Here is a 20,515-nt window from a genome sequence, read left to right as displayed (position 1 = left end):
CCTGACGCCTACATGGAGTTCACAGCACATATTTTCTCTTTGCGCCCTGCTAGAGAAACATCTGTTGCTGTCTAGGATCGAACGCTCAATCTTCCAAGTGGGAGGCAAGCATCTTCATATCTAGGCAACTAAGCTGCTCAAAAATTTTATTTTTATTACCTTACCTTAATTTCTTTGGCTTACTAATTCTTGCTCCTTTTCTTCCATTTCCTTATTACTTCTTACTCCTAAAAGAAAAAACATGAGGTAATAATGCACAAATGAATTATTTATTTGTTTGTTTTGCATATCATCCAACCACCAATGATTCTCTTATGATAAGATATGCAAGTTAGTTTCTTATGTTTATACCAGTTTTGGTACAAAGCACATTAGGTAATTGTAGAAATAACATATGTTATCCATTTACAATAGTCTCCAACCCCTGCTTTCTACATAATAGTCAATCAGATTTCTTCCTTTTTTAACTTCAGGACAAGAGTAACTTAGATTTAATTGAAAAATCATGGCCTTCTCTTTGGATCATCTTAACTTTGGGAGTCCACAGATTTTTGAGGCTCCATGAATTAACACGGGTAAATCTTGCAATTTTATTTTTACTAACCTGATTAGTAAGCTTTTTGTTCAATAATATGTGAAGGCAACAAAGTAATTTACAGCCTCTAGATTCCAAAAATGTATATTAACTTCAAGAAATCTCACCATCTAAAATTACTAAATTCTAAAAAAGGTATTGTTACTGATTTGATGGATTAATAAAGAAGCCTATATAGTATCTTGTTACATAATTGTATTTGTTCAATATTTTATAATTACATTTGAACATAATTATTTCCTTCGAAATGAAATCTAGTTCTTCGTATTTTATTTTATGGATTTAAATATATTTTTTCTGAGAACGATCTCTAGGTTTTGCTAAACTCTTAAAGGGACAAAAAAAATTAAGAAAATGGCTTCTCTTCATTGCTTTTCATACAGCAATTGCATATATATTGAGAAATTATACATTTTAGGTGAGACATGGCACTGATGAAGAAAAAGAAAAAGTTATCAACATCTACTTTGCTGTGTGATGTGTTAAGTATCTTGTCTTTTTTACTTAATATGTAAAAATGCATCCAATTAATGTGGATAAAACTAGTCAAAGATAAAAGCTTTAGCTATATGTGGTATAATTTGGAGATTTCAGAAGAACGGAAAATTTAGTTCATGGTTTGTTCCATCTTTGAAAGCCCATTCCTTAAGGGTGCAACTGAGATGCAAGATGGTCTAGAGCAGGACTGTCATACTGGCAGCCTGTGGACCAGATGCATCACGCACAGGCCACGCCCACCCCGGCTCCGCAAAGGCTATCTATCAACTATCGCAAAGTTGCAATACGTCATGATATGTCATGTGACATGATCGAGTTTGACACCCGTGGTCTAGAGATTCCAGAAAAGTGATAGTACCTAAAGTCTTCAGGGAGAATAACCATAATTATTAGAAAATAACTTAGTTTTGGTTTACTTTTTTCTTGTCATTTGTTCAGAAATATTGCTGTAATTTTTTTTGAATATTTTAAATATTGAGTCTTTAAATATATATTTGTATTTCTTTAAAAAATAGGGGAGATGGAGAGAAGAAATATCCAGTATAGCCATATTCCCTGTTTTGGGGGATCTGAGGCTCATACTTTCTGTGTTATTTAGTCATAGTTCTATGTGCTATTGTGGCTATGGAAAGACAATTTTTGAATTCTAAATAAATGTAAGATTTGCTTTCAAATTTTTTGGAAACTAATTGCTTGTTGTTGTTGCTATCTCTTATTGCTACATTCTCTATTTTTAAATTGTGTAGCGTTCAGCTGGGGGAAAAAGATTTTTTAAAAAATATCATTACAATTCAAAGATTAGAGAGATTCATAAAGGTGAAGTAACTATGGCAACCAGAAATGCTGGCAGTTTGCACTGGAAGAAAACTGATTCACTCACTCCAGGTTCTATCTATAAAGCCTTACCTGCACACATGTAAGACCACATCATGTCTAAAGGTGGTTGTGCACATATAGTAAATTTGACATCGAACTTTATCTTTAATTGGTCTCTAGTCATAGACAAAGCAATTACAATTATTCAACTATACTTTAGTTTCCATAGACCTGTATGCTCAATAGGCTGGCTCAGAAACAGCAGACCTATAGAAACAAGTCTTGCATGTATGTTCATCTCTTTGTGTACATGAACAAACAAACCCAGGCATTGAGTTTAAGTCTTTGAGAAAGATTGACAAGGATATTATGCAGAAGTGGGAAACAATTTATAACATGGATATCTGAGATTTGGAATTCCAACCTAAGGCATCTTACATGATGTAGTAGTTCAAACTAAGCTCTACCCAATTATATTCTGGTGGGAAAAAGTTAGAGGCAATGTGCTGGCTTCCCAAAGGAAAATCAAGATATAAATCTAACAAACAAGTAATGAGTTCTGCTACTCCAGGTAACATACTCAAATCCTACCCATACTGCTGAAAATCTATAAGGGGAACTAAGCTTTTTACAGAAGCTTTTCTCATTTTTTTTAATAAAATGCAGATCTGTTGTAAGATAAAAGTCTCCTACACTTCCATATAAAGTGCAGTCCTACTCTACGAATCTGAACCTTTACATAGACTTCTTCTTAAAAGAAGCTCAGTAGACTGGCTTAATAAAATATATTCATTATTCCAGTGATATATACCCAAGATTTCTGTGTATGTATGTATGTATATGACGGAGTGGAATTTTGAATAATTTATCTGAGGCCAGGTATACAAAAATAAATAATGGAAAAGTAGCATGAGAAGTCGAGTAGCTTATAAAAGCAACATTTTTCAACCCATCCTCATGATCTTTGAAAATTCAGTTCTACATCCTTTTACTTTCATACTTGCTATTGATGTATATAGGGTAACACCATGGTTGCAAATAGGATCATATTCTTTTTCTTATACATGTCATAAAGATATATTGAGATGTCCTATTTTAATATTATCATTAACTTCCTTGGGTCAATTTTTAGCTGTTTTGTTAATGTGTGGAAGTATCTAAACTTTTAATTGTTATGGCTTAAGATCTTTTGTGTCTGAAAAGATATGGTTATAAATGTGCCCTTAGGATACCTTATACTACCGTGTTTTCCCGAAAATAAGACAGGGTCTTGTTTTCTTTTGACACCCCCCCCCCAAATAAGGGCTTGGCCTTATTATTGGAGGGTCTTATTACTTTGGGGGTACAGGAGGCGGCGAGTGTGGGACTGGATGTCCTGTTGCTGACATCACCTCCCCTCCCTGTTCTTCACACCAGTCAAGTGGCCCTACACATCCCACCCCACCCCAATGGCAACATGTCCCCGCCATCTCTTTATCAAGAGGCGTGGCAAGTGAGATGCGGGAGAAGCAAGATGCATGGAGCAAAACATGGCTCCGATTGCCATCTCTTCTCCCCCCTCGCAGGGCATGGCAGGGCTCCTACCCCTTGCTTAGCCACCTGCCCCCTTTAAGGATGTAATTTGGGGGTGGTGGGTGGGGCGGGCGAGAAGCAGTACGCAGGTCTTACCTTTCAAGCTCCGTTGCTTTCCTCATCGTTGTGCCCAGGGAAAGACGCTGTAAAAGAAAACCTTCTTGCAAGTTCAATCAAACTTCTTGAACCTGCGTCCCGCTTCTTGCCCACCCCACCTGCCACCACAAATTGCATCCCTAAAGGAGGCGGGTGGCTAAGCAAGGGGCAGGAGCCCTGCCATGGCCGGCAAGGAGGGAAAAAGAGATAGCAAGGGGAGCCATATCCTGTTCCACACATCTTGTTTCACCCCTGCCCCACCTGCCACCCCTCTTAATAAAGAAATGGTGGGGAAGGGAAGCAGCCAGGCTGTTATTGCCATTGGGGTGGGGTGAGACGTGTTGGGCTGCTCAGCCAGCACGGAGGGAAGGACAGGTAGTCCTCACTTAATGACCAGTTATTAGCACCCATATGAAGTTATGAAAGATCTTCCAAGAGCCACTAACAACCCATTTTCAAATTTCCAACGGCCACCCATACCCCTTACATGATTGCATTGGAGGAATTTGGCAACCAGTTCATATTTACAGCTGTTTGCAGCATCCCAGTCACATGACCATGATTTTCAGTGTTTTTTGCTAGTTTCCTCTCCTTTGGGGAAAATACACTCATTTAATGTTTGTAGTGGATGCTTAAGAATAGCATCATTTGCTTAATAATTGCACCATTTGTATTATGACTGCTGCAAAAAACATCATAAAATCTGGCATGGTCATGTGGTGACCTGCTTAATGACTGCCATGATTTTCAACTGTAATTCCATGCTCAATTATGGTCATAAACTGAGGACAACCTATACTGAAGAGCCTTCACAACTAAAGAAAGAAAATTATTTACTCATTGTTTCCCAGGGTTTCCCAGATAGGGGGCTTTTAGGGTAACTCTAATAATTACCGCCCAGTATTTTGCACAGTTGAAACCTCTATGGGATCTCAGTCCATTCTGCAAAATGAATGAGCAGTTCTATTTACAATGAGACACTTGAATTCAATCCAGGTGAAATCAGAATATGTAATGAAAAATATTGACTGAACGTTAAATCTAATTTTCATACATTATCGTTGTAATACTTCAACACCGACTTTAAAGGCATTTTCAAGTGAAAAGAAGTAACTTAAAGAGGTCAGCCAAGCATGGAAAGATAGAGATTGCAGCTTTTCATTCCCAGCTGATACACATCAATTAATTGGAATTAGCATTAAGTTCCCATTTAGTAGAATTTGCCATTCTGGGGTTTGAATTAATCCAATTTTGTACCCAAGGTTTAAGCACAGCAGTAAAATGATTTGCAATGAATTTTGGTAGCATTTTTGTCACTTTTACCTGATATGCTCTCTTTTTACCATATTTCTTCCAGAACTTTAAAAAAAAAAAAGTTTAGGGGAAAGAGTATAAAAATAAAAGGCCTGGAAGGCACAATCTCGTAAATTGGCATAAATGCATTTCAAAACCAGATAGAAATAGCAGTAGATTTTGGTGCTTGGACTACATTCTATATTAATTAAAGTATATATTAAATTATATTTTATTAGTGCATTTTATTATTTTATAATATTAGCTATCCAGATGTGAGAAGATAGGTTGCCTAAAAATGGCCAACATCTGTGCTGCCAGGTGTCCAGTTCTTTAAGCCCTCTCTTTAGTCAGTACATCAATTACTGACTGTAAAGGCTGAGGAGAGAGGCAGCTACATGTGGTGGTGATGTGAGAATGTGGGTCATTTGTGAAACAATCTAAAACTGGAAATCAGAAAGATACTGATTTCCAGCAGTAGGTCTCACAAGGAGTGGTAACTGTAAGAGGAGATAGTAGAAGTGGGTATAGTATAGTAGTATACTAGAAGTAGGAAGGAGTGGAGTAGCGAGCAGTGAGCACTAGCTTTTGAATGCTTTCATGTGTGTTACCTAAGAGCTTGTGTAGTTGGGTTGGCTCCCTTGGATTTTGGTGCCCACTGACTTAGATATATGCAAAACAAAAAACACACACAAAAAAAACCATGACACCATAAAAAAATTTCTCTGGACTATGATCAAAAAAGTTAAATAACCCAACAGTTAAGTCAAGCAGGAGAACTTGAGGGAGATACATAAACATGGATCTGACATAGATCCAATCCACTTGTTCCTCTGCTCCTAAACTAACTTGGATTAAGGTTTACATTTTAAATATTAAGAATAAACTGTCTAAATTCAGTGTGTTAGAATCTTCACTCCATCCATAAATTTAACAGCATTCAATAGGCCTGAAAAACGCTTCCAATTACTGTGCTATCAAACTAAAGTTTTGCACATAAGAACTAGGACAGTTTCCTTCATTATTCCAACCCATTCACCCCCACCCGTCAGCAAGCATGCATTTGTTTCAACTCTAACATATTGTTTGTGAAATGTGCAAATGTGTTTGGATATCCTTTCCTGCCTTGAGCATTTGGGGGGGGGGGGAAATCAGCATGAAATAAAAACATACATAGACCAAAGAGGCACTGTTCTCATTGGGGAATACTTTAACTCCAAGCTTTGTTAATTTGTTCTCTTCTATACATTCACTGAATGCAGTGAGGGATAAAGGGAGACAGACCACACATCCTCACACTGGCATACACTCATTCGTGCATCTGCGTGATTGACTAGGACAAGCACAGAGACCCCTTTCATGAACTTTGCCACATGCATGGATATTGCAAGGCATTGCCCAAAGGAATGTCAAAAGCAGGAACATTTGTAATCTTATTCCCCCATCCATGCCTTCAAATAATGCATGGGGAGAATGATCTGAATGAGAATGAGACTGAAGTCCCTGCAGTTTTCTTGGCAAGATTTTTCAGAAGTGGTTTGCCATTGCCGTCTTCCTAGGTATGAGAGAAAATGACTTGTCCAAGATCACCCAGCTGCTTTGTGCTTAAGGTATGACTAGAACTCTCGGCCTCTCAGTTTCTAGCCTGATGCCTAAACTAAACTGGCATGGTGTGACATAAATAACACTGTACTGTCAGTAAGAACTGGCAAGCAGGAGAAAGACTGATACAAAACTTTTTTTACATAATTGTGTAGTTGTGGTGAGAATTCATAATAACGTTAATCAATTCAAATAAACATTTATGGTTTGCATTACATTACATATCAAGATATATCAAGGTGTACCCTCTAAGTCAGTGGTGGACCCGGAACTGGAAATGAGACCGCGCGCATATGCATGCGACATCAAAAAACCGGCAATTACATCGAACATGATAGTGCCAGGGCAGGTGGGCGGGGCCAGCTGCTGGTTGAAACTACTGGTTCGCCCAAACTGGTCTGAACCGGCAGCAGCCCGCCACTGCTCTGAGTGATATCAGGTTTGAGTGCTTGAATTTCTAAGCACAATCCAACTAGTAATTTATCTAGCACGTTTTACATTGTCCTTTCTATATTTTAGTTTGCCTTCATAATTCATGATAAAGAAATGGAAGTCTTGAACTAAAGTGACACTTGAATCATCATGAGAGCTTACCAGAAAAGGGAATTGATAATGCTTTAAAGTAGTTATAATGCATGTAATAACACATACTAGTCACAGTGCCTGGGGCACATGGCATACAAGATTTTTTTTAAAAAAAATCCTGCATTTTGTGGAAAAGTTTATAGTTTTTGATTACTATGCTAGTATATGATAAAGTCTCCAATGTTTAGAGGAGGGCTGCATGTGCACTGTTTCTCCTCTAAAGTGACAGAAAACTATGTAGGTAGTTATCAGTTAATCTAGTTAGAAGGAAATAAGGTAGTGTCACTGTAGTTTCTCCTATTTTTCCCTATAAGTATATTCCTGTGACTAGGTTAGATTGAGTGGTCTAAAATCACCACCACAATTTCAATAATAGAAGGAAAATCTAACCCAAATTAATATTTGTGGCTGTCATCCTATCTAATCAATAGAACACAGGCTGGTTAAAACTATTATAAATGTGAACATTTTAGTGTTTACCCCTTTTGCTGAACAAGTATGATGTTGCTTCTCTTAGTATATTAGTGAACAGAAGACTTTTCTATTTTTACTAACAGGGATACCACTCTTTAAAAGGATAAATCTGATACTAAATTAATAATATATGTTACAGTTGGATGGTCCATTGTTTCAGAGGATAAGCTGCCTTTCTGTATGTCTTTCTTTTTTTAAAGAGCTACTACTCAGAAGCCAGAGATACAAAAAGATACTTCTGTAAAGATGGAGGAAACCTGCTTGGTCCACTGGGACTCTGTTATCTAAGCTATTACTATGATCTGGCAAAGGAACATAGGAAGAGGCAGTGAACTGAGCAGGGTCAGCAAGAGACTTTGATTTCAGGACCATGGAGAGCAATTCCAAGTTAGGAATGCAGATACGTTACTCCAACACAAATCTGGAGGGAGCGACTCATAGGATTTATAGCTATGCCAGATTAGATTTGCTGGAAACCTCTCTCTCCAAAAGTGCTGTAGTGGCTTTAAAAATGTCAATACTCCCTTTCTTTAAGCACTCCATGAACTATTCTCTTAGATAATGAGGACAGGAGAAATGATAAGGTTTGGAATCTGTTGCTTTCTATAAAGGTCTTTCCTCAGAGCCAGAGGGGAGTAGTGTATCTTGTTCGTTGTGTGATCCTGATGTGTAATCTGAGGGGAGTGCTTCAACTCAAAATGAGTAGGCTTTTCTGATATTTCTTCAGGATTCTAATCACTGGGGCTTTGCTTTATGACTAGTCTCAGCCCTTGAACATAACATAACCAAGTGTGGATGGAGAATTTGGATGTAGTCTGCACATAAAGGCAGGTGGGAAAAGAAAAAAAACCCTCTGGTGGTTATCCATTTTGCAATTCAATTATTTACACTTGCCAAATATAAAACAAAATCTGATTCAAAAGATGGAAACTTTTAGGCTTTCAGATCAGATATTTCCATTTTAATGTTTCTATTAGCCATGTGGGCTGTGGATAACATTGTATAAAATTGTAATTCAGCATATCAATTGGTAAAGAGAGAGCCACAGGAAGACATAGAAACCTAGAAAGCCAAAATTGAAATCAGTTTTCAATGCATATGCATATAGTGAGCACCTAGGTAGCATATTGGTCAGATGCTTCCTTAGATCTGTGATACTGGTGTTCAAATCCCAGTATCAAATTTTACCAGTAGGGATCCTTGGACAAAGACATCTTAATTTTTCACCTGTCCACTACAAATATGAGAGTGACATGAAATAAGAGTCACATCAGCCTGGATGTTACCCAGATGAACAAGGTCCACATCAGATGTTGGGGAACCAGGACAATCTGACTATAAATGGGCTACTGGAACAAAGCATGCATGAATGACAGTGGTCCTAATGGGGCTATATGAAACATATGAGTGAACTATGGATGGTCTGAACACCTGCATTACATTAACTGAGAAACAGCTAGTAACTTAACACTTCAACATAGTGAAGAGGAGACTGTTCTTACAACTTGAGACAGACTAACCACACATTACATCCTGGATTCAAGACAACAGGGAAGAACAATTGAATGGGTAGCTAATACCTGATATTGGAACATCACTACCACCTGCTCCATAATTGAGCACAGCAATTGATATGAGGCACAAAATCATGTATAAACTAGCTATAGTCAACCCTCAAGACCATTTACCAAGGTCTGGAGGAGAGACCTTCAGTGGAGAACTACCATCATATAGTACAGGTATTCCTTGACCTATGACCATACTTGGGGCCAGAATGTCCATTGCTAAGCAAGGTGATTGTTAAGTGACTCTTTCCTCATTTTACGAACTTTTTTGACACAGTTGTTAAGTAAATCACTGCACTGATAGGTGAATCACATGGTTTTAAATTAATCCACCTTCTCCCATTGACTTTGCTTGTCAGAATCTGGTTCAGATGGTTAAAAATGGTGATTGCATGACTCGGGATGCTTTCATTGTCTAAATACATGGCAGTTCCTAAGTGCCCAAATATTGATCACATGACCATGGAGATGTTGCATTCATCATAAGTGTGAAGACTGGACGTAAATCATTTCTTTTCAGTGCCATTGTAACTTTGAACAGTTGTTAAACAAATGACAGGTCTTGAAAAGCCAGCTAAAAGAGAAGAACAAAACCCATGCCATCAACACATGTGTCCTATCAGTCATCAGATACCTTGCAGGTATAGTGAATGGGCAAAAGAGGATATGGAAGCTACTGATGTGAAGTCCTGAAAGGTTTCCACCCGAAGTCCAACACCCAGGGATTGCACACAACCTGGAAAGAGGGCGGGTGGGATCTGGTGAGTGTCCAAGCCCCTGTCATGCACTAATCCCTGAGCATCTAGGAGTGTATCAGTAAGATGGCACCCAAAGACGAACTGCTAAGAGAATATCTGAAGCAGCAGCAAACATGCGAGGAAGATCAAACAGACAAAGTGCCATCCAAGACAAGACCTAGTATAGAATGTACTATCGACAGATAGCTGAGATGACTGACATTCAGAAATCCTATCAGGGGCTGAAAAGGCTTGATTAAAAGAGGCCCCGAACATAGCAGCACAGGAACAGACACTAAGCATAGATCCATAGAAGCAAAGATCTACCACACTAGACAGTATATGAATTGCAGGCTAGGCAGAGTGGCTTCAGAGATAATCTAACTAATAGTGGCAACATGTGAGATACTGGAAGGAACACCATCAGACAACCAAGTAACTGACATTGTACAAGAACATCTGCACAGTGTATGGGCTAGACCCTCCCAAATCCAGATGGGAGATTGCACAGAAGAAAATAACTGGAGTAAGATCCTGTTCAGATCCAGATAGACAGGCAAGTATGACCAATCAATCATCTACATCATGGTAATAAATAAAGATCAGAAGACAGCGGTGTTGATAGATGTAGTGGTGCCAAGTGACAGCTACATCCGGAAAAAGGAGTATGCAAAGCAGGAGAAGTATCAGGGCCTGAAAGAGGAACTAGAAGATGTGGAAAGTAAAAGCCAAAGGCCAAAGTGGTGGTAGAACCATACAAGTCTGTGATTCCTAAACTGGAAGAGCGACTCCAACAGATCGCAGGAACAACATCAGAGCTCTGTGTCCATAAGACTGCAATGCTGGGAAGATACATACGTATACACACACTCACACATTAACAGATACCATATACAGATGCATCTAAAATAAAGGGCAGTAATATATTTTTGCAACACAATACATAAGGCATTCTAATTAATATTCTGCTGGATTCTTTTAATCAGGTATCTAATAAAACAAATAAATTTCAGTAACGTAATTATAAATTATTTATAGAAATATTTATACAAATAAATATTTATATAAAGAAAGAAAGAAAGAGAACAGTTGTATAATACAGTCACTAAAATATTCTATAATATATATGCCTTAAGATCTGGAATGCTATTTTTAATGCATAGCTGTCGGCAATTCAGAAGAACACAGCTGCACAGATAGATGGTTCAACCTCTATATGTTGCCCCTGCAAATGCAATAGAGTAGTTCATAAATATGAAGAGTGAACACACCATTATTCAATGTCTCTGAAGAAAATGAAAGCTTCTATTTTCCTTGCATTCATCCATTTTGCAGTACGATTTAATTTAATTTTAATGTGGGTGTTTTTTCCTTTAGTAAGGGCTTCAGCATACTGAAACAATGAAACCCTAAACTTAGATTCACTAACATACTTATAATTCATTCTATCTCAATTAAAAATATAAAAAGTTCTTAAGTACCTTTATGAAATGTAAGCAAAAGATATTTCTAGCTAATAATTTCATTTTTAAAAAGCCCCATCTAGATATTCTAACAGAATGGATTAAACAAAACACAATTCCTATATTAATTAGTCTATAGAACAAATGTAAACAGAAACCAGAATAAAGATTAAACTCTATTTATTTTAAAATATATCATGTACACAATAGGACACCTTGAAGTCAAAAGGTCATTATTTTCATGAAAATTACATATTCTATGCAAAAACTGATAGCATTTATTGATGGACAGTGTCATAAAGCCATCACTGTGTTTATAGACATTTAATTGAAGACAGCATAAAACGATAAACTAAGAAACATGCATGGTTGACTCCTCCAATTCAAACCATAAATCATACTGATGTTCAGACAAGTCTCCCAGACACAAATTCTGATGATAGATGAACCATTTAACTTTGATTTTTGAAAGCAATGAGCTTGCTAGCAATACCTCACACGGACTAATACCACATATGGTCATATAAGAACTCATCAAAAATCCATTTTTCTCTTGTGTGGATGCTAAAATTATCTTCTAAATGATCATTATTAAAAGTATGCAGTGTGTAACATCTTTCTAATGTGCATAGCTGGACTCATAGTTGTCCTGCTTCAGTAAGCAATGATTTTATCATTATTTCTAATCTTTCAAAAGGAATCCTTAAAAATAAATTAAAAAATGAGGTAATCTGGAAAATTAATTTATGAAGAGAAATAAAAGATGCTTAGGGGATCAAAACCTTTTCTGTTACCAAAATGCTAAGCAATCAGTTCTTTCTTAATTGATCACGTGTTGCTTTTTCTACACATATTGCCTATAGAATCGATCACCAATGGGAAATTCACAAGTGATTACCTATTACACAACATTTTATATAACATGAAAATGTGAAAAGGATTCTCTACATTATTTGGAGATTTCCTGTTATTAAATACATATTATTATAGTGCAGATGTTTTATCCTTTAGCAGCAACTTTGTAATGTAGAAGCTATATACTGAAGTCCGTTTTTTAATGTTCTTTTGGATAAAGCTAAGTTTTATAGTTATCTTCAGACATATTCAGTGTTCATAAAAGAAATGATTTATGCCACTGCCTTAAAAATGTAACAAAGTTGAGGGAAGTAGAAGAGGAAGATACTGGGTAAAATAGATGGGGACGTGGAATATTATTGGAATGTTCCAGGAAGTGCAACAGGCTTGGTGGAGATTATTTGTTCATACTGTCACCAGAAGTCAGGCACAATTTGATAGTTGGATAACATACTTTGCTCACAGATGAATCTAAATACTCCCTCATCTTGATTCTCTATACAACCTTATTTTTAGCATACACTTATTAGTCCATAATCTATCCCTTCAGGGAAGCTTGCATTTCTCCATATAAACAATAAACACTCAAAACAGTAAAAAGCTATGAATGCAACCCATAAGATATTAAACCAAGTTAAACTTTTACATACATAGTCTTGCTTTGAAAATTAACTGTCAAGACTTCCAATCATTCTGAGGGGAATAGATTTTGGCTTTTAGCCTGAGCATAAAGCTTATGCTGAATATTTTAAAATAGCATTTTGCTATATTATTTTATGAATTTGGGCCCAAGAATATTTGTGAATTATATTGTATATTATATATATTGCAGTCATCTGAATGTATACAATGGAATACATCTGCACAATTATGAGATACTTCTGAAGCTAAACAGAAACTTCCAGCTTTACAGGTTCTTGTTAAATAACAGAAAATCTTCATATGTATTTTATTTTTATTTTATTTAAAAAAATTTTAACTGCCCTATTCCAGTGGACTTCATACATACATATCTTTTTGCCTTTCTAATATTTTAGTTTCCAATTGGTTTTTTGTTTGTTCGTTTGTTTTTTGCTATTGGGGTGGAAGGGAGAAAAAAAAAGGCACATTTCTCCCTTGTATATTTGAGATTCCAGGTGGTGGCTCTCTCCAGCTAGCCAGAGTAGCAAATGCCTGCAAAGGATTTTGAGCTTTAGCATTATAATTCATGGGGAAGTAGCCGGTTTTTTCCCCCCAGGGACTTGTTTAGCTGTGGAGCGTAATGTCAGACTTTGGGTCTTGTTAGTAAGCAGAATACATCCTAGCAGTAAGGCAGATAGTATTCAAGATTCATTAATATAACTTGATTTGTTAGGCTTACTAACAAAGCCCTCCTATTTCACCTCATTTTCCCATTCTTCTTCTTAAAAAGTGCATACACTATTTAATGCATACTTTTCCCCAAGGGGAAAAAGACTAGATTTAAGAAAAACAGATTTGAATAAATCTCAAACTTTCTCAGTATCTTTAAGGGTCACTCCCAATTACTCTAATAAATATGAATTTATTCTCTACGTTATGCACATAATAAACTATATGGATTTGATTTTTTTTTATTATTTTTTTTAAAAGATGTTTGCAAACCGGCAGTTCTGCCATTGTTCTGATGCTTCTCTCATCTCCTTCTTACCAAATCAAGTTTTAGAATTTTCAGCTCGGTATTGGACCCCCTAAACTTCCTTTTTGGTATCATCCGGCTATAATAAATGAAAGTACAGTGATATTTAGATGGATGAGTTGTATAGCAGGAAGAGAAAATTACCAAACAAGGACCTAAAGCGATCCCCTGTCTTCTCATGCTTGATTTCATTCCTTAATTAGAGCCATTAATCAATAGGTATGAGATATGAGGCTTTAGAAGGGCTTGGTGACACGACACCTTGCCACCTGTCAAAATTACAGCTTTCTGTTCATGCACCATCCCTCAAACAGTTATTTTCTGCAAGCCTGGCTGCATTTCACAATCCATTATTTACTGTATAGTTCTATTTCACTGCAATGTCAAAAGATAACTCTGATGATAAGGAATGGTTTACATAGAACGGTTAAAACTCACAAACATAGACTTGGTGATCTTGCAGTCATTAAAGCTTTAAATGTTACACTCTTTGAGAATGATAGACTCTGTCTGTGAAAAAATATTCTTGATATATTCCATTTCCTGTAACAGGTTCTGCTAACGATTCATGCAAAATAAATTTTCCCTGAGAAGAAACGCTGCAATCATGAAAACATTTGGGTTTTTTTTAAAGTAATAATGCAGATTTGATGATGTCTTTATTGCATGCATTTTGGTATTCTTTCTACACATTTAACCCTTGAAAATAATTATTGGATGCATGCATAAATGGTACTAAAGAAGTAACATAGCAGTCATAACAGTCCGGCATGAAACAAGAAGGATATTTCAGTTGTCCAAGATATGCAGAAATTAAAAATAATTCTAAAATATACACTGCAAACCCAAAGAGGTAATTTACAGATGCACACCAGCTCAGGGAGAGTGAAGCATGTTTGATAGCCATAGAATGTTGAGGGTCAGTTGGAAAAGAAAAGTGAAAAGGGCTGGGTGATGTGGAATGACTGTTGGATAAGGCTGCAGCTGATTGGTTTCAACTCTGGAAAGAATATATATCCCAGGAGGGTATCTGTATGTTGCAGCAAACTGCTGACCACATTTACTGAATATGATGCTTCTCTTTGGAAGAGAAGCATCATCAAGTCTGATGTTTAGTTTCTAATGTGATATTTTATGACAAGAGAAGCTTCCTGCAGAATGCCTTGCCACTGTCAGGAATCTCAAGTTTGAATTATTTTAAACAGGCAATGCGGCAGGAATGTTGTGGTGTATAAAGTATCTCTTACTTTTCTATTCATCATTTTAGTTTTTGATACAGATAAAACGCTATATGGAAGCATTTCATGAGTACCAGATTTGTTCTACGTTTCTGTGTTTAAAATTCCAACAGCACCATTTTATACAAGACTAGTAGTTGGGTTCAATATATTAATCTGTATAGAAGCAGCTTTAAAAGAAAAAGAGTTTCCTCTATAACTTAAATTAGGAATGACAGTTTAAATCCTGGGGTTCCTTTTGTGACAACTAGGAGCCCCCTGCCTAAATTTACCGACAGCAGTTAGCTACTTGCCAATCTGAAGTAGAAACTATTAAAATAAACATTTTTAAAATATTTATTTTAAAGCTTCCAAATTCCCCCTAAAATCTTGATTTACCCAGAAGTATGTTATGACCATATCCACTGTGGCCCTGAATTCCTTCTGTACATGTTAAGTATGGCATGTAATCACAAAAAAAGGATCAAGATCAAATTTCTAAATAATTAATCAACAAGCCAAATAATAAAAAGTTATATCAAGAAATAGTAGGAAATTATACTGTAGATGGACCTTTTCAGGAAACTCCACATCAGTTTTCCCCTGTCCGAGCTCTTACAAATGCACTGGAAACATAATCCCAGCATACTTAGTCCCAGTTTATAAAACGTCTACTGTGAAATATCAGTATGAAAATCCAAGGATGCCTGTCAAATTGTTTTGTACCATCATGTTTCCGGAATAATGGAGCTGGAAAGGAAGGATTTGTCAAGAAGAAGCAGTGCTTAACTCCTCCCAATTTGGCAACTTTGGGTCACAAATGGTACTCGGCCATTCTTTAATGAGATGTTTCCCAGCTTAGTCCTCCTAGCTGTTGAAAGAAGCCATTCAGGTGGAAGGAAAGTATGTGATAGGAAAATGTTAAGGATTAAACATCTCCATTATATTTTTTACTAATCTTCGATGTCCCCATTTCCTAATTACCCTCTAAAGCCCTATTTAATGGAGTGTTCCTTGTGTATTCTCTAATAATATAGTTGTATATTTTCTTTTCTTTTTAAAGATCAAGAAACCTGATCCAGTTTAAGAAATTAGCAACTTGAATTCACAGAATCATATCAGAAGGGACCTAGTTGTACAATCTCCTTCCAGTTGCAGTAGTCTGCTATTAAAGATTGCCATCTCAGTTTTTATCTCAGTTTAGTTTATAAAATTATAGTTAATAATTATGATAATTATGTACATAGTTTCCTATCATATTATGCAGTCCCAGCCCTGGTACCATCAGCTATTAGCACTTAGTAATAGCACTTATCAATAACATTAAGAGTTATATATCACTTCATAGTGCTTTACAGCACTCTCTGGGTGGTTTACAATGTCAGCATGTTGCCCCCAAACAATCTGGGTACTCATTTTACCGATCTCATAAGGATGGAAGGTTAAGTCACCTTGAGCTGGTCAGGATTGAATTCCTGGCAGTGGGCAGAGTTAGCCTACAATATTGCATTCTAATCACTGCACCACCTACAACGTTCAGAATATCTCTAAGATTAAAGTGCTTTAAAACCCCCCACATAAAAAAAAAAAAAAAAGATCATACCCAAGGGTGCCAAATCTTTTGCTATCTACTGAAGGCCAACTCCTTCTTTAGTTCTCAGATGTTTCATAGTATCTTGTAATATTTTGCCACTTATTCATTTTGTGATTAAATATATACTCAGAGCATACATTAGAGCACATTTTGATACAAATGGCAATTTGTCACTGTTGAAAAATGGAAATCTGAATAATTTATAAAAGAGTTACCATTTGTATCCCATTACTATGACACCTCACTAGTTCCATCCCCTTTCAAATATGTAAGAGAAGAATTATCATTTATACAACAGGTACTCTTTCCATTAATGCAAACAAAATGAAAATAAAGGAGAAATATCACTTTCATAAATATTTCACACCATATTTGGAGCAGAGACTTGAAAGTTAAAAGGCCTGTTTCTTCACCAACCATGCTAACTTTTCCGTCCCAAACTCTAACAAAATTATAGCTAATTTTGTTGCACACAAACTATAACTTGGCCAATTACAAGGAGGAATACTTAGTTTATATTCAGAGTTTTAATTGTATGAAATAAGGCTACACTTTTAATATTTATCTCAGAATATTTCCCACTAAAATTCTGAACAATCCTGCATTAGGTAAAGCAGGGAGAATGTGAAGAAGCATCATAACTCCATAACACAAACTCCACCCCTTACATATGTGTATGCACTAATGTGATGTCAATATGAACAGATGGGGCTGGAAGCATGACATCATGATGTATCTTAGATCATTTTATCATTTAAATTAAGAAATTATATACATTTAATTTAATTTAATATTTAAATTTATATACCGCCCTTCTCCCGAAGGACACAGGGCGGTGAACAGCCATAGATAAAAACATAGAATACAAAATTTAAAAACAATATTTAAAAATATATTAAGCAATTTGGCCCGACAGTTAAAATCCCCCATTTAAAATTAAAATTAAAATTATACCATTGGAGAGTTAGGCCAGCCCAGCTTGATGAAATAAAAAAGTTTTGAGGGCCCGATGGAAAGTACGTAGATCCAGAATCATCCGTATCTCCGGGGGGAGCACGTTCCAGAGGGCAGGTGCTCCCACAGAGAAAGCTTTCCCCCTGGGGACCACCAGTCGACATTGTTTGGCCGACGGCACCTGGAGGAGCCCTTGTCTGTGGAAGCGTACTGGCCGGTGGGAGGCTCTCGGTGGCAGAAGGCAGTCTCGTAAGTATCCAGGTCCTAAGCCATGGAGCGCTCTAAAGGTGGTCACCAACACCTTGAATTGCACCCAGAGGACCACCGGGAGCCAGTGCAGCTCACGCAGGAGAGGTGTTATATGGAAGTTCCATGATGCTCTCATAATCACCCGTGCGGCCACATTCTGGACCAGTTGGAGCCTCCGGGTGCTCTTCAAGGGGAGCCCCATGTAGAGAGCATTACAGTAGTCCAGGCGGGAAGTGACGAGAGCATGAGTGACCATGCACAAGGAGTCCCGATCCAGAAAGGGATGCAACTGGCGAATCAGGCGAACCTGATAGAAAGCCCCCCTGGCCACGGCCATCACATGTTCTTCTAAAGACAGCCATGCATCCAGGAGGACACCCAAATTGCAAGCCCTCTTCGTGGGGGCCAGCAACTCGCCCCCAATAGTCAGAGAGGGCACCAACTGACTACATCAGGACGCCGGAGCCACAGCCACTCGGTCTTGGATGGGTTGAGCTTGAGCCTGTTTCTCCCCATCCAGATCCATACGGCCTCCAGACACTGGGACATCACATCAAGGGCATCATTGGGGTGGTCCGGGGTGGAGATGTACAACTGAGTGTCATCAGTGTACTGATGGTACTTCACCCCAAAACCACAGATGATCTCACCCGGCAGCTTCACATAAATGTTGAACAGAAGGGGTGAGAGGACCGACCCCTGCGGCACCCCACAAGAGTCAAATGTACATTTACTTGTATGCAAATAAACGCAAGCATTAGGGTTTCACATAATTCTATGTATAAAAGTTCATAGAAAACTTGAAAAAGAAATGCAAGTGTTTTCTGTAAGAAAAAAAATACCAATTTAGCTCTGAGAAGGAGGAATAGGAGAAAGTAAGTTAGGGCTGCTCCACCCAAAGTTTTCTTGATTATAAGAGATTCTCTTTGTTTTAAGAGACAGAAAAATTCCATCAGGCATTCAGGATTTTGTTATTAAAATGTAATAATAGAGTTCCAATAATATAGAGGGAATAGGGTATGGCCTTGGAAGACAGGAGAAAAGGGCCATTATCAAGGCTCAACTTGTGGTGGGCTGAACTCTCATCATTTGCTTCAGCTTCTGCCCACATAGCACTTTGAAAGCATGTTCTATGCTATGATAGATTTAGATGCTTAGTCCAGCTGCTTAGTTCACCCTTCATATTGCCTTATGAATACTCTTTATGAAATGGGAGTCTCTGTTGAAATGAAGGACAAATAAGACCATCACATTCTGCTCCAACCAAACTGCTTGTTCTATAAAAAAAGGACTCCTGTACCAATGTGGAAGGTTGAAAATAAGAATATATGTGGAGAGTATGTGAATGTATGCATGAGTTGGCAGTGGCAGCTCCCTAAGGCTTAATCTGGCACTGAGTGCTCAACCCGGATTTAACATGTCTAATTTGGCACTTACTCTTTCATGAAAAATAATAGAGGAGACAATCTCTGACATTGTCAGATATGTTAGGAAATGTCACTTGGCTGTCAGCATAGACATTCCTCTGGACTAGTCACAATAAATTAGCAAAGCCTTTAAGGCTATAATGCTATCCATGCTTACCCAAAAATAAATGCCAAGGAGCTCAATGAGGCTTCCTTCAGAATAGATGTACTTATTGAATTTATATTCTGCTTTTCCTACAAGACTCAAACTTGCCCTTAGTTTATTTCAGTAAAATATACTGGGTTAAATTTATAGAGGGGCAAAGCCATGACCTGAAGCATCCTGATACTGGTATAACAGAAAAGCACTACTAGCCACTACAGAAAACTGGACTGTGAAAGTTACTTATTTGGAAGAAACATTCAGAAATGTAAGTTTGCTAAATCTATTCAAAACAAGATGATTACCAGTGTTTGCTCACAAGGTTTTCATTTAGTTTCAGAGTATCTGTATTCCATTACTTGCTGCTGTGTAAAATAATAGCTGTTGTCACTATTGCATGTTGTCTTTAGTCACACCCAAAGAATTAAGGGGCTCATGCCCCAAAGGTAAGGGGAAGCAAGTGGTGAAGGAAGGGAAGGCAATGAGGTAAAGGGAGAGAGAAGACGACAATTTCTTTGTTGCATATACTTCTGTTCAGAGGAAGTAATCAACTAATGGAATAGCTTGCCTTCCAAAGTTGTATCACTGGAGACATTCAAAGAGAGACGGGACAACCATTTGTTTGAAATGGTATAGGGTCTCCAACTCGAGCAAGAGGTTGGACTAGAAGACTTCCGAGATCCCTACCAATCCTCTTATTCTATGTTCTATGTTTATTTTGTTGTGTTTTCTGTCATCACTTTTAATCTGACTGGTAACTTTGCAAAATAAACCACAGTGTTGCCAACATGACATTCTTACATCAAATAAGCAGATTCAACTTTATTGTTACAATGGGATTTATCTGGGTAATGTGGGTGACATCAAATATTTCTTTAAACTATAGAATTAGACAGAATTTGCTTTAATACTGGTAGGAAAAAACTATAACTAAATAATGAATATTTGTCATTGGTATTAAAAATTGAATAAAGTCCATAACTTTAGAACATATTGTAAAATATATTCAGCACTAGATAAAATCTTATTAGGAACAAATGAAAAGGCAATAAAGAAAATTTACCAATATCTATTGGAATATAAAATGATGGAAGAACGGGTGAAGGAAACCATGGTAGTGGGGA

At 37.2% G+C, this 20,515-nt stretch overlaps 1 protein-coding gene across 1 annotated transcript in view; it reads right to left on the bottom strand.

Moving 5' to 3' along the window:
* The window catches only part of LOC117672907 (uncharacterized), a 127,320-nt gene that overhangs the window by 73,601 nt on the left and 33,204 nt on the right, over positions 1–20,515 (bottom strand). Inside the window, exon 4 of the mRNA XM_087888848.1 lies at positions 165–227. Coding sequence (XP_087744974.1) covers positions 222–227 — 6 coding nt within the window. The 3' untranslated portion in view covers positions 165–221. The remainder of the gene's footprint in view (positions 1–164; positions 228–20,515) is intronic.

This window comes from Pantherophis guttatus, chromosome 3, assembly GCF_059756535.1.
Source record: "Pantherophis guttatus breed Tessera chromosome 3, ASM5975653v1, whole genome shotgun sequence".
Classification (NCBI taxonomy): Eukaryota; Metazoa; Chordata; class Lepidosauria; order Squamata; family Colubridae; genus Pantherophis; species Pantherophis guttatus.
Note: the sequence above shows the minus strand (reverse complement) of the source record. Positions and strands in the feature narration are given on the sequence as shown.